This window comes from Dipodomys ordii, unplaced genomic scaffold, assembly GCF_000151885.1.
Source record: "Dipodomys ordii isolate 6190 unplaced genomic scaffold, Dord_2.0 Scaffold4, whole genome shotgun sequence".
Lineage (NCBI taxonomy): Eukaryota > Metazoa > Chordata > Mammalia > Rodentia > Heteromyidae > Dipodomys > Dipodomys ordii.
The window spans coordinates 1258060-1269594 of NW_012267220.1; the positions used below are offsets into that span (position 1 = coordinate 1258060).

Below are 11535 nucleotides of genomic sequence, written 5' to 3' on the forward strand. Positions count from 1 at the left end.
GGGAGGGGGGAGGCTGGGAAGGGATGTGAAGGGTAAACCAAAGGAGGAGGCTGCAATGCTTGGTAAGATATGTACGCATTATCCTGCCCATGTAATTGTAACCCCTCTATACAGTATGTTCACAAATAAAATTAAATTAAATTAAAAAAAAGAAAAAGAAAGAAAAAAGCCGGAAGTGGCGCTGTGACTAAAGTGGTAGAGCGCTAGCCTTGAGCTGAAGAGCTGAGGGACAGCGCCCAGGCCCAGAGTTCAAGCGTCATGACTGACAAAAAAAATAAATAAAATAAACCCAAGGCAGAATGAGGGTTGAAATTGTTCGTTTATCTACACGTGTATTCATAACATTTATTAAGCCCCGGGTCCAGGCGCTGGTTCAGGGTTTGCTGGCTTTTAGGCCAATACAAGTCCTGAGGCCTCCAACCTTGATCTCAATCTGAAAAGCTGGTCTTGCATCAGACTCAGACAAGGTGGGGCCCACAGATTGTCAAGATAACAAACCCAGCTCCCTCTCAGATCTGAAAGAAGACATTAAGTCAAAAAGTGGGGGGGGGGTAGCAGAACAGGTTTAACTGATTGAATATAAGATACAAACACAGCTCAGAATCTTCAAAGCTTATGGCTCTGTATCCATGTTGATCTTTCACAAAGCTAGCTACCTAGAATCCAAACTCGTAAAGGTGGAAATAAACTACCCTACCTTTTACATTTATCAAGCTTAGAGAAAAGTCTAGGAGCAGTAGGGCTGGGCCAGGAAGGGCGGGAAATGAGGGAGAGAAGGACATTAGGGAAGAAAGATGATGTTGATAAGAAGAGAAGACTTGGTACAGGCAGGAACCCAAGGAGTTCATACAGGACTAAACTTGGGTCTGTACTTCTGTGGAAAGCTGTTCATGCCCATTGGCATGGAATCAGTTTTGTTTTACTGGAACTGTGCCCCCTTCCAGAAAGTTCCCCGCTGCTATAGGAGAACACAAACTTTAGAAACCTCTTGTTTTCACTGTCCCACTTACACTAGCAATGGTGCGAGCTTGTCCTCTAGCTACCATTTAGCTAACCACTCAGTGAGACAGTTAGAGAGAAGGGCGTCATAGCTCCCATCCTTCAGAGGAGATAACTGAGGCATCCCAGGAGGTTAATGAGCGGGACTAACCAGGTCTGAAGCCATTCTAGCCTAAAAGCTCCAGCTCAAACACTTTCCCTACCATGCTGGGCCATTCTTCCCGAGGGAAGAAATGCTCGTTCAGTTGGAGTGGGGACAGAGCCCCATCCATAACAGCTTGTCTGCCTTCTGGATTTGAATTCACCAGGATTGGGAAGACACCAAAGTGGCCCATTGGAAGATGACTGAATTTCCTCAGCTCAGTGAATTGTTTTTGGGTGGTGGTTCAAGAAACATGGAGATTTCCTGAGTGGGGTTCCTGGGTTTGGCTCCATCACGAAGAAGAATCATTAGTGATGGCAGTAGAGTTTTTCAATGTGGGAGGATTATCACAGAAACAAGAAATAATTTAGAATCTTGCTTAAGACTGGGCATGGTGTAGACCCTTGCAATCTCATTACTGGGAGTCAAGCTGAGGATGCAGGATTGTGATTCTGAGGCCAGTCTGGGCTATATAGTCTCAAAACAAAATTTAAAAAAAATTAAGTTTGCTAGATGGTCTAGGTCCATTTTACCTAATGGTGTCTATTGAGTCCAAGCCCTACTCTTTCTGTTTGGGTGGTGTCAGAACCCTAGAGGTTACAGAAGAAACCGAGCAATGGATGGACACACTGCTTATATACATTTTTCAGGTAGTGGGCACCTGTGCGCATGCGTGGTTCTACCTGACCTTCCTCTTCTCTCCTAGAGCCGCCAACTTCCGGAACTTCACCTTCATCCAGCTCAATGGGGAATTCTCCCGGGGAAAGGGCCTGGATGTTGGCGCCCGCTTCTGGAAGGGGAGCAACGTCCTTCTGTTTTTCTGTGACGTGGACATCTACTTCACCTCCGAGTTCCTCAACACGTGTAGGCTGAACACACAGCCAGGTGCGGGGCTCTCCTTCCTCAACCCTCAGGGTGGCCTGGGTGCTCTGGTGTTCACATGGGCCTCTTGCACAGTGGGCTGTGATGTCCAGGAGTCCTGTTTGGTAATCAGCCCACCTTGACCCCAGTGGGAAAGGTGCTCTACCCCTGGAGCCACAGCTCCTCTTCTGGCTTCTTGGTGATTCCTTGGAGATACGAGGCTCACAGAAATTTCTGCCCAGGCTGGCTTGGAATGGTAGTTTTCCTGAGTAGCTAGGATCACAGGTGTGAGCCACTGGCATCCCTTCAGGACATTTGTTTCACTCCCGCTGCCATTCGCCCATACCCAATCTTTCCTCTTTGGTTCACAGGGAAGAAGGTGTTTTATCCGGTGCTTTTCAGTCAGTACAACCCTGGCATCATCTACGGCCATCACGACGCAGTGCCGCCCCTGGAACAGCAGCTGGTGAGCGGTCAGGGCACAGGTGTTTCTGGGTCCCTATTACCAGGTGCATCTATCTGCCCCTGGGGAAAGCTGGGTGGGAGTCTGTGGGCTGACTCTCAGCAGTAGCGTTTGAGTTCTGGCCTTCGCTCCCAGTACCTTCCTTGCTGAGGAAAACACAGGACCTGCTCCTTACCAGGATGGTGGTAATTTCATACATTCATGGATTTTGGAAACTTGTTTTCTTGCCTGATGGCTGCAACGCATTTTTCTCTTTATTATTACAAGGTGAGGAGGGTGAGGCGTACATTCCCATCTGTCAGGTGGTAAACACAGATGTTAAGAGAGGTGTGCTCACCCTGTGCAGTTGATGAGTCTGTGGGGCACTGGGGGAGGGGTACGAGGGTCCCACCCACTTCTCGAGCCCTGAGTTCTGCCCATCACATCATCATTCCCACACGTCACTATCCGAGGTGGCTGCTGCTATCAGATGAATCGCTGACATCGTGATTCATAGGAAGTATAGAGGGATTTCTCTGCTAGAACCCTGGCTGCAGAGGTGATGGTTAGGAGAACGCCATCAGGGAACCATCCAGAATTTTCTTTTTTTAAAAAAAAATAAGTTTTTTTATTGTGAAAATACCATACAGAGGGGTTACAATTACCTGGGCAAGGTAATGAGTACATTTCTTATCAAGCATTGTTGCCTCCTCCTTTGTTTTTCCCCTACCATCCCTTCCCTCCCATCTCCACAACTACATCCCCCCCACCCCACCTCAACTGTAAAGTGGTTTCCTTTGTTTGCAATAACTAGACTATATCTGAGATAAGCAGAAAAGGTCAGATAAGATGATGTTAAGTGAAATGAACCCCAAAATAAGGCCACAAGTGGTTTATTTCTTGCTTGCTGTTGTTTCTAACGTATTTATAAGGAACTATGTGTTTTTTGTTGTTTTTGTTGCTTTGTATGTCCCTCCCCCACAGTATAACCCCTGTTTTCACTGTGTTTGATGTTGGTATAATTGGGGAGCAGAAGGGAAAAAACAAATTGTTTAAATAGGGATACAGGTGGACCCATTGCAACAATGAGATGTACAAGATGCTATGTCAGAATTTGCATACTGCAGATACAGTGCATTTGTTAATGTGTTATAACAGCATCTGTGCGTGATACTTTTTTTTGGGGGGGGGTCCGGTCGTGGGGCCTGAACTCTGGGCCTGGGCACTGTCCCTCAGCTCTTCAGCTCAAGGCTAGTGCTCTACCACTTGAGCCACAGCGCCACTTCCAGCTTTTTTCTTATGTGGTGCTGAGGAATCGAACCCAGGGCCTCGAGCATGCAAGGCAAGCGCTCTACCACTGAGCCACCTTCCCAGCCCACGTGATACTTTTTTTAACACCCAATTAGTGTTCATCTACCTTTGAGCATTATGTTCTCCCAGGGAAAAAGAGACTCCTGTTTGCTTTCCAGAGTCTTAAGCTCCTCAGGGTTTTAAGGGATGATAGGATTCAGCCTTTATTTTTCTTGCAACCAATCAGGGTCCAAGTTCCTTTGGTTTTAAAATAAAGAACTGCTTCACATTTGATATCGGATGCAATGAAGGTGTATGGTTTAAACTCATGGAGACCTTCTTTTCTTTCAAGGACCTCTTTTCACAATGTAAAGGTATGGTGCTCATATGATCTGCCTATGGACGGGCAGGTAACAGGGAGTTTAGAGAGGCCGTGAGGGTACATAGTCACCCCGGTCTTCAGAACTGGAAGTCCAGGCCACCATTAGAGCGCCTTTGGGTGTGCAAAGAATTGGCTTCCAAATGTACCTTTGGTCTCTCCTAAGCACATGCATTTGCTAGTTCAAAGTTTAGAGCTTATAATGATTAAATTTCATCAAACAGTAATTCAAAGGTTCACCATCTCTGAAAGAAAAGTACGAGCGTTTCATGACCAGACAGATCATTTTTGTTTGTTGGGGGGGTTCTTGTTTTGTCTTTTGTTTGGATTTGTTTTGCTTTTTGGGTCATGGAGATGGAATTAGGGTTTGAACTCAGAGCCTCGCGTCTGCTACCTCTTGAGCCATGTCCCAGCCCTGTTGACTTTTGTTATTTTTCATTCTTACCTGGGTTGCAAGTTTCTGCCTCCTAGAAGGCTGGGATGAAGCTTGTGAATCACTGTGCCTGACTGATTACGATGAGGGTCTCAATAACCTGTTGTGCCAGCTGGCCTTGAACTTCAGTCCTTCTGATCTCTGCTTCTAAGTAACTAGGTTTATGGGCATGAGCCATTGGGCCTATCTGGATAGGCACTATCTACCTCCTCCCTCCCTCCTTTCTTTTCTTTTTTTTTTTTTACTGTTGGAAAGTCTTTTATTATGTATTTTTCACTTTATAACATTTAAGAGGAATATAGACATACATTGATTGAACAAATGTGGGTTTTTTTGGTAAAAGAATGCAAGGAAGTTCCTCCTTTCTTTTCTTTTCTTTCTTTCTTTTTACCTTCCTTTCTTTTCTTTTCTTTTTTGTAGTAGTCCTAGGGTTTGAACTCAGAGCCTTGTGCTGGCTGGATAGAAAGAACCCCGCCTCCAGCCGTTTTTTGTGCTGTTTTGAGCTAGCATCTCTCTTCCTGCTCAGGCACACACCTGCACTTTGAAGCTCCTATTTGACATTTCTCACTGTAGCTGGAATGATACACATACCCCACTCCACCCAGTTCCTCAATTGAGATGGAGTCTCACACATTTTTCTGCATGAGCTCTCCTGGAACCTAAATACCTCTGCCTTCCACGTAGCTGGGATGACAGGCACAGGACAATTCACACTGGTGATTGAGAAGAAGTCTGGTGAACTATTCTGCTTGGGCTGGCCTTGAACTGTGATCCTTCAGATTTAAGCCTCTAACGAGGTAGGATTACAGGCATGATGCCCAGCTTGGACAGGCCATTTCTTCATCACTTGCTGCCAGGTAGGGGCTGGTGCAGGTGCCGGTGGAGGAGTTGGAAGTTCTGAAACCATTTCTAGTATTTCGAAGTGACTTGGGAGCGATTCTGTTCATTGACTTGTTTTTATAGAAGTGAAATGACTGACCCAAGATTATCCACCCTGTAGGCACCATAGCTCAAACCTAAACCATGGTGCCCTTCCTCTAGGGCACTGAGAAAATACTTGCTGAGGTGCTAGAGATGAGAGTTGACAGGTAAAGAAAATGGCCTGGAACATTCCCAAGGCAGACAATAGACAGAAATGAATACAACGGAGACCAAGGATGTAGGTGGTGGAATGGTGTCATATAAAAAGTAATCACTTGGGGGGGGGTGGAGAAATTAGGAGAGACTTCTTCCCAGGGGTGTATTTTTGGCTTGCGCACATATTCACAAAGCCTTGATGGCTTTCCCTGAGATACGTCATTGTCACCGCTGGCGGGGCCATGCACCCAGACTGCGGCTGGAATAACAGCTACTTATTTATGCATACAAGAAACAACCTTTCCAGGCAGCCTTGCAAACACGACCTGCTCTGTCAATGTGCCAGTTATCATTTTGCTGTGGCAGTTGCCACTGTCATTTTCTATATAACCTGCAGATAAAAGGAAGGGACTGGATTTATAACTGTGCACTCAGACTTCTCATTTCTTAGCCTTTCCATAGATATAGACCAATTCATGCTAACTGAAATCAGGGGATTTTTTTTCTATTAATACTTCACTTTTTGCGTTTCCAACCATAAGATGAAACTTACCCGTGCTCTCGCGTATGTAGCGATGGGGCTGCTGAGGAAGGAATGGCTGTGACTTCAATAAATGTTCGCTATAGACATTCCACTTTGCCGGCCCGGGCTTTGTCAGTTCTTGTTCAGGTTTCCAGCGGAATCTCCTCCCTCCTCTGTCTTTAGATTCTCAGCCTCGTCTACATTCCAGTCTTCCCTTCACCTTCTGCCAGAAATGTATTTCCAAAACACAGATTCATTCCATTTTTCAAACCTCTTTTAGAGCATAAAGCCTGTGCTGGTCAATGTTTGGCAACCTGTTGTCTTAAAAGGGGTGGAGGAAGCCTTGATGGGTGGGATCTGCCCATTTCCATGGTGTCAATGTCCCGGCCTTGGCTCTTCCAGGCTACCCATGTGACCTCACTGAGCCTCAGCTTGTATGCTGGGGCTAGCCTGTTCCATTATAGCACTGCAGGGCCTGGTTCCCTTTGGGGGGAGGGGGTTCATTGTCCTCCACAGATCCTACCACCTGGCACAAGATGCCAGCCTTGTAGACACCCAAGCCAGCCCTGCTGCTCTGCCACACACCTGTGCACAGTCTTCTTGGCTATCTTTTTTTTTTTTGTCAGTCGTGGGGCTTGAACTCTGGGCCTGAGTGCTGTCCCTCAGCTCTTCAGCTCAAGGCGAGCGCTACCACTTGAGCTACAGCGCCACTTCCTGTTTTCTGGTGGTTTATTGGAGATAGGAATCTCACAGTCTTTCCTGCCCAGGCTGACTTTGAACCGAGATCCTCAGATCTCAGCCTCCTGAGTAGCTAGGATTACAGGCATGAGCCACCAGCGCCCGGCTCTTCTTGGCTATCTTATGCCTCAAGGGCCACCTCAGTCTCTGATGCGGGCATCTCTGTCTGCTGTATATGTTGCGCTGCTGTTGTTTGAGCCTGATGCCCTTGTGCTGTGTGGTTCATGGGGTGGAGTGAGCTGACCCCCGTCCTTAGCCTTTCTCTGATTCCATCTCTCTACCCTCACCTGCGCTTCAGGTTGGTGACCTTACTTCCTGCACACAGTACCTCCAGAGCACACTGCTGTCTGTTTACTTATTCAGGAAGTGTACACCCATCAAATCACAAAAGTAATGTCCTCATGAGTGGTTTCATATGCCTGCGCCGGGCTGCCCTCTTTCCCATCGCTGTGAATAGATGACAGTGCTTCCTTACTCTCAGTCACAGACAGCGATCTGTGGCTCAAAGGACGTCAGTCACTTCCTCAGACTCCCAGAGCTGCTGGATGACAGACGCCCAAACTCAAGTGCCACAAAGTGAGGGATGTAATCCTTTGGCTTTTGACCTCACAAAAGACAGAAGAGTTGACATCTGGGAAACAAGAGAATGTGCATGGGACCCATACAGACACCCTTGTAAAGGGGTGTCATCATCAATGAAGATGATTTGTTGAATGGTAATTCCTTTGGACAACTACTTAAAGATAATAAAAATCTAATGATAAGAAGAAAACTCAATCATTTTAACTTCCTTTTTTTAAATTTTTTTTTATTTTTGTCAGTCATGGGGCAAACTCAATCATTTTAATTCAAAAAGACTTGTGGGTAAATGTGACTTAGTATGATCAGAGAGGAGAGGGCATTTGAGTTCATTCTTAAATGAATGATGGGAGGGCTGTAACTCCAAAATATCTTGTCAAGAAATACAGCTAAGATTGTCCCCATGAACCTGGGTATGCTCTGGGCGTGGTACTAATGGGCTAGGTGGAACTCCATCCAAACAAGAGGATGTCATCACTTCTGTGTCCCATGCAGTGTGATCGATGATAATAAAGAATAAAAAATGAAGGGTCAGGGGGCACCTAATGCACACCCAGAGTTCCTTGCAGTTCTGGTGCTCTTAGAACAGGATCTGCTACCTGAGTAGAACATTCAAGAGCAAAACGAAAAAGGCAAGCCCTTGCCCCAGAAATTACTAAGCGTTTTAAGACCATGCCAGGAAGCATGGGGCCTTGTAAGTGTGGGTCCCGTGTGAGTATACCCCCACCCCAGCTCACCGGCGCTCCTGGTGAGAAGAACATTAGACCCAGCCTCGGTTCTTGGGAGACTGTTGATTTAGAGGAGACACTCTGCCTGAGTATTTGTTATTTATTTTATTGCAAGGTCCAGATTGCTTCACGGGCAGCTCTCCAAGTCAGCACCATTAAAACAGAGCCGACAGGCCCTGCCGGCCTCCCCAGTGCCCGCACAGCTGCAGTGCAGCCGCCTGCCTATAGCTCTGGGAGAAGAGATGCTGATTTATGCTCCATGTGTTAGTCCTCATCGAACATAATCACTCCTGTCACGTGAATTGCCCGCAGAGCTGTGGCTCTGGAAACTTCCTGTAGGAGAGCTAGCCAGATAACTGTCCTTTTGTGGTGTACTGGCTCCTCGGTGAGCTCCCCCACGGGGCAGGCAAGGTCAGGCTGGCAGCAAAAGAAATTACAATAATAATTAGTAGTTATAGTAATGTGGTAGCAGCAGTAGTAGTAGTAGTGTTAGTACAGGGTCTTGGACTCAGGGCCTGGGTGCTATCCCTTAGCTTTTTCACTCAGCCACTTGAGACAGAGCTCCATTTCCAGTATTTGGTGGTAAATTGGAGATAAGAGTCCTTATGGACTTTCTTGCCTGGGCTGGCTTTGAGCCATGATCCTAAGATCTTAGCCTCCTGAGTAGCTAGGATTACAGGTGTGAGCCACCAGTGTCCAGCTAAAAGACATTTTTAAAAAATGAGGATATTGTGCTTGAAGTCAGATGAGTGAAATTTAGGGCAAGGGGACAAGATATGTCTCTTTTCATGTTCCACCTTTATCTTAGTGATGTAGAAGACACTCTTAGCAAGTGTGTTTAATACCTGGTCAGAGCAGCAGAACTCCACATGCACAAGGCAGTGTGTCCAGGAAGTCAGGCCCCGGCTTGAGGCCCCAGGAAGGGGAAGATATGCTTGTCCGTTGGTCTAGAGCCATGCAGTTTTGAGAGTGGTCACCTCTGGACCTCCTACTGATGCCTTTGCCGAGCTACTTGTGGACAAGTGGCTCCCACTTGAAGGATGTCTGTGTCCACCGACTGGGCACCATCTACAAACATGAATGGGAGGGGGCCCTGAGCTGGTGTTCACTGGGACTGGAGGGAAAAGAGAGAGAGCAAACAGAGAAACACCTGCACCTGCAGAGTGTTTCTCAGTGCTGCGAGTGTCACAGAGAAGATAAGCCAGGGTGACCGTGTGCAGAGAGACAGGGAGGGTGGCCGGAATGCCCACACTGGCCAGGGGGTCGGGCTGGCCGCTCTGAGCAGAACCCAGCGGTCAGCAGAAGAAGGGGGCGAGGGGAGGCCAGGCAGGAATTACAGGGTCCTCCCTTGGATGCTTAAGGGTCTGGAGAATTTGGGGGATTAGGAAGTAGGGCTGCGTAGTAGGGAGAATGAGAGGCGAGGAGGAAGGTGAGGTAGACAAGGCTGGATCTTGGAAGGGCTTGAGGGCCATCCTTATCTTCCCCTCCCCTTGTGACTCAGTGGGGACACTCCTGGAGGAGAGTTGGCGAGCACTAGCTCCTAGCCAGGCTGTTTACCAAGGGCCATGCAGCCCAATGTGCTTCAAGTTGATCTCCACAAAAGGTTACCACTGAATGAGCTCTTCCCAGTGTGGCTTTCTGTGGCTTGCCGACTTTTAACATCCACTGAACCGTCTCTATTGCTCCGCCCCTAGGTCGCAAATCAGTGTTTGCTGCTCTGTTCTCATTCAACCACATCCACCACTCCATCAACTCAGGCTGGAGTCTTGGATGACCACCGCCTGGAAGCCATCTCTGTTCAGTTGTTCTTCCTGTTGAGAGATTTCTCTTTAAATTCCATGGATAGTGTAGCCAAATATTTGATGTTTAGGTACCAGCCCTTCCCTTTGACTTGGTTTCTCTCCAGACACCTAGAGGCCTGTGCATCGTAGCCAGCAAGAGGGACATGAAACCATTGATTGCCACATCATCCTGACTCCTGGGATAGCAGAGACCACACAACCCTTGTTAAGAAAAAGTGTTTTCCCAGACTTTTCTGCCTTACACCACCTTTCCAGCTGATACTCATAAAACTGCCTTCTCGTCTGGATAGTGTTTGGGGGCAGCCCTGAGTCCTGGGGTGGTATCGGAGAACATTTATTTGCAGTTTTTTCCCACTGACTCTCTCAGGTTCCTGATTTCCCTCCGGCCACCCTAAGATGTGGTGACAGTGGCGTAGGTGACACTTGTGGTGGTAGGTTGCAGCGAAAATAAGATAGTGACATGAGTTCCAGAGTAAAAGAACCTGCAAGATTCATCAACCCTCCTGCCAGCCATTGTATCCATTGTAATTTAGGTCTGTGGGAGGCTTCCAGAAGTTGGAGTAACCATGATAGGATAGCTGCTTGGCTGTCACAGAGGGAAGAATCTTCAGGGGCCAGTTTAGCTCAGTGTTCTCATCTTCTAGGAAAGAAAGAAGGTAGAAGGAATGAAAAGCTCTTCCTGAGGGTTGAAGCCAGACAGGGGTCAAGTTGGGACAGACAAGACTCTTCCCCTTTGTAGACTGTCTCAGATAAGCAGGCAACAGGGCCAAATGTCCCCCAAATGAGGGACCTACTGTCACCTCCCTTCCCCTAGCCCAGGAGAGGGGACCTCCTTTCTTCCCAGCACCTGTATGAACTACAAGAATGAATCATTTAAAAAAAATTAACTATTAAGATCTCAAACCCATTTGCAGCATGACCTCTGCCAATATGTGTGTATGTGTGTGTTTTCACAAACTTTTGCTGCCTCACAAATATGTTAAAGATGTACTTGCAAAAGAAGAGAGCGCAGAAGCAGATCGCACTGTTTTATGAGCCTGCGCAGCTTGGATGGCCTCTCGGCCGCGCGCAGGGGGCTAGCACCTCTGTGTGTGTGTTTTCTGGAACTGAACAGTTGGAAAATAGTACCAAGAGGAAAAGGCAGGCTTTCTTCAGATCCTGGCCTCTGGGTGCCCTTTCCCCTAGCGAGTGCCGGATAGCCGAGCCCCAGAGCTGGGAACCACTGAGGTCTCTAAGTCTTTCTTTTTATGCCCTTGGGAGCCCGGCTGGTGGACTGTGCCAGGACTGCTGAATCCTGAGTTGTTCTCTCTCCCTTTGCTCAACTTCCTGAGCCCTTTGCTGGCTGCCCGCCCAGGGCCAGCACGAGGGAAGGGCTCAGGCCTCAACTTCTCACTGGCGCTGGGATCTGGCCAGACACGTAGGTCGCTTTTCCATGGCATCGCTCAAAAACTTGCTCTCTTGTGTGTGTGTGTGTGTGTGTGTGTGTATGTGTGGTGGTGGTGGTGTGTGTGTGTGTGTGTGTGTGTGTGTGTGTGTGTGTGT

The 11535-nt window shown here is 47.6% G+C and overlaps 1 protein-coding gene across 2 annotated transcripts in view; it reads left to right on the plus strand.

Moving 5' to 3' along the window:
* The window catches only part of Csgalnact1 (chondroitin sulfate N-acetylgalactosaminyltransferase 1), a 202207-nt gene that overhangs the window by 188284 nt on the left and 2388 nt on the right, over positions 1 to 11535 (plus strand). For both annotated transcript variants that reach the window (XM_013026096.1, XM_013026087.1), the window contains exons 6-7: positions 1848 to 2026; positions 2374 to 2468. In XM_013026096.1, coding sequence (XP_012881550.1) covers positions 1848 to 2026; positions 2374 to 2468 — 274 coding nt within the window. The remainder of the gene's footprint in view (positions 1 to 1847; positions 2027 to 2373; positions 2469 to 11535) is intronic.